General features: G+C 36.1%; 1 protein-coding gene across 1 annotated transcript; it reads left to right on the plus strand.

Annotated features, from left to right (window-relative positions):
- Positions 1–1,156: 1,156 nt before the first annotated feature.
- Positions 1,157–1,863, plus strand: LOC126891005 (uncharacterized). Its single transcript, XM_050660183.1, has 3 exons — positions 1,157–1,174; positions 1,223–1,583; positions 1,634–1,863. The coding sequence occupies exons 1-3, from the start codon at positions 1,157–1,159 to the stop codon at positions 1,861–1,863; spliced, it is 609 nt and encodes a 202-aa protein (XP_050516140.1).
- Positions 1,864–2,254: the final 391 nt, after the last annotated feature.

Consider the following 2,254-nt stretch of genomic DNA (forward strand, 5'->3'; position numbering starts at 1 on the left):
AATCTGCATAACGACTTTCTACTAAGAACCAATTATGCTAATTACCGGTCTCTGAAAATACCAAAAATAGGTAAACTGGTACCTGGTATTCGTTTGTATGTAATATATACTGTAAATAGAACTATTATTATTGTACATTTTTAACGATATCCGATTAGGAAGAGCAAACACTTTTAAACACGCCAGTTTTTTGCTGACAGTCCTAAGCCTGTAAAAAGTGTGAAGGAAAGTACCTTTCTGAATTTAGATCCATATATTAAAATTATTCACGTAGAACAAAGAAAATACTTTCTTCATGTTAAAAATTGTTCAATTTTCAAGTATATTCACTTGAATAACCTTAAAATACCATATGAAATAATTTCCCATTCTCCTATATTTCCCATCTTCCTACACATCCAAAATACATTAAAAAGTATTTAGATATACGTTATTTTTCCCATCTTCTTATACATCCAAAATACATTAAAAAGTAATTAGATGGAATTCCAAGACTAATCGGCTCATAATGCATAAAGTTAAAGTATGCAAATAGAATTTCTTTAGAACCTTTTTGAAAACCAATTGAATGGTTTTAATAATGTAAAACATGACGCGATCTTTTTTCGCGCGATCAATTGCACGCGACCTTATTTCGTCGGCGCTGTTTTTTCGCCGGCGACCTTTTGATACGCGCTCAAATGTGCGCGACATTTTTTCGCTCGACCAATTGTTGGCGACCTTTTTTCGCGACACCCCCAAGAGCATCGTTAGCGGCCGCGTGACGTGCGACCATTCAGTTTTTAGCACGATAGCTTCCACCTTAACTTACGGATTTTTTGCATCTGGTTTTCTCCATATTTTGTTGGGTAAGATGGGGAGGGAAAAAGGTGTATATGGGAAGAATCTGTAGTAGAAAGAAATATAGTGACCCGTCTGCCTTCGGAAACCTAATCGCCATTCGGGGTCGGAAAAAAACAAGAGTTAGCCAAGAGAGGCTGATAGAAAAGATTAAAGACATTTCACTCAAGACAAGTTGAAGAAGAGTAAAATGTGAAGGCCCTTATGATCCGCCAGGTGCGTTTCATAAGCGTATGAGTATTGGTACGCTTTGTGTTCCCGCTCATACTTCGGGGTGTTGACTACAGACTGTATGGCTCGTCCAGCATGCCATAGCATGGAGGATAAGGTTCACGTAATTTTTACAATGTAGACACCCTAAACTCCATGGTCTGACATATAGCTTTCAGTATTTTATAATAATACTATAGAAAAATCAGCGGATGAAACTAATTCCTCACTTATTGACAGTGTATGTTTGAAGAAAAGAAGGATACGAAGAAAACACAATTGTATTTACTGCGACATCCCTGTTTTAAATTTTGCTAGACACCTTGAAAGAATTCATAGTGATGAACTTGAGGTTCAAAAATACTTATCTCTTGACAAAAAGGATCCGAAACGAAAATATTTCATTGATAAAATACGAAAGGAGGGAGACTTCTGCATTGGCAAATCCGTACCTGTGTTTCGTAGAAATGTTTTAAGTAATAGTGATGAATCTTCGACTAATTCAAACATGCTTCCATGTATACACTGTAAAGGTATTTGTCAAATTTTTAGATAAATTGTTATTTTAAATGTTTATTTTTAGGATATTATGCCAAAAAATCGCTTCGGCGCCACATTAGACGGTGCTATTTTAATGAAAAAAAGGCAACAGGAAAAGTACGACATCAGTCCGAAGCCCAAAACCTAATGGCTACTAATTTTGGATCAACCGATCCACTAAGGACTTCGGGTGTTTTAAATTCACTAGCTGCGGATGACATCTCTTTAGTAGCAAAGAAAGACAAACTTATATGCGATGTAGGAAGGAAATAATGTAAAAAGTCATAAAGACAGACATCTGATTCAAGTAGCCAAACGACAAATGCGGCGTTTAGCACGTCTTCTAATACAATCCAGGAAAATTGAAAACAATAGCAATTTAACGTTATTTTTCCTCCTACATCCCTCAAAGTTTAAAACAATTGTGTCCGCAACTCGGTCAATTGCGAATTATAATACCGAGAGCAAATGTTTCCAGTCACCATCACTTGCTCTTCAGATGGGTACATTAATTAAAAAAAGCAATCAGTTCTGCTTATTCTATGGAGGTTCAAAGGGATGTCGATTCTGCTAATATTAAGAGCTTAGACGTCATGAAAAAACTTATCGATGATCAATGGGCGTTAGAAATATCGACTGAAGCTGGACAGAATATTCAAATCAA

This window comes from Diabrotica virgifera, chromosome 9 (assembly GCF_917563875.1).
Source record: "Diabrotica virgifera virgifera chromosome 9, PGI_DIABVI_V3a".
Lineage (NCBI taxonomy): Eukaryota > Metazoa > Arthropoda > Insecta > Coleoptera > Chrysomelidae > Diabrotica > Diabrotica virgifera.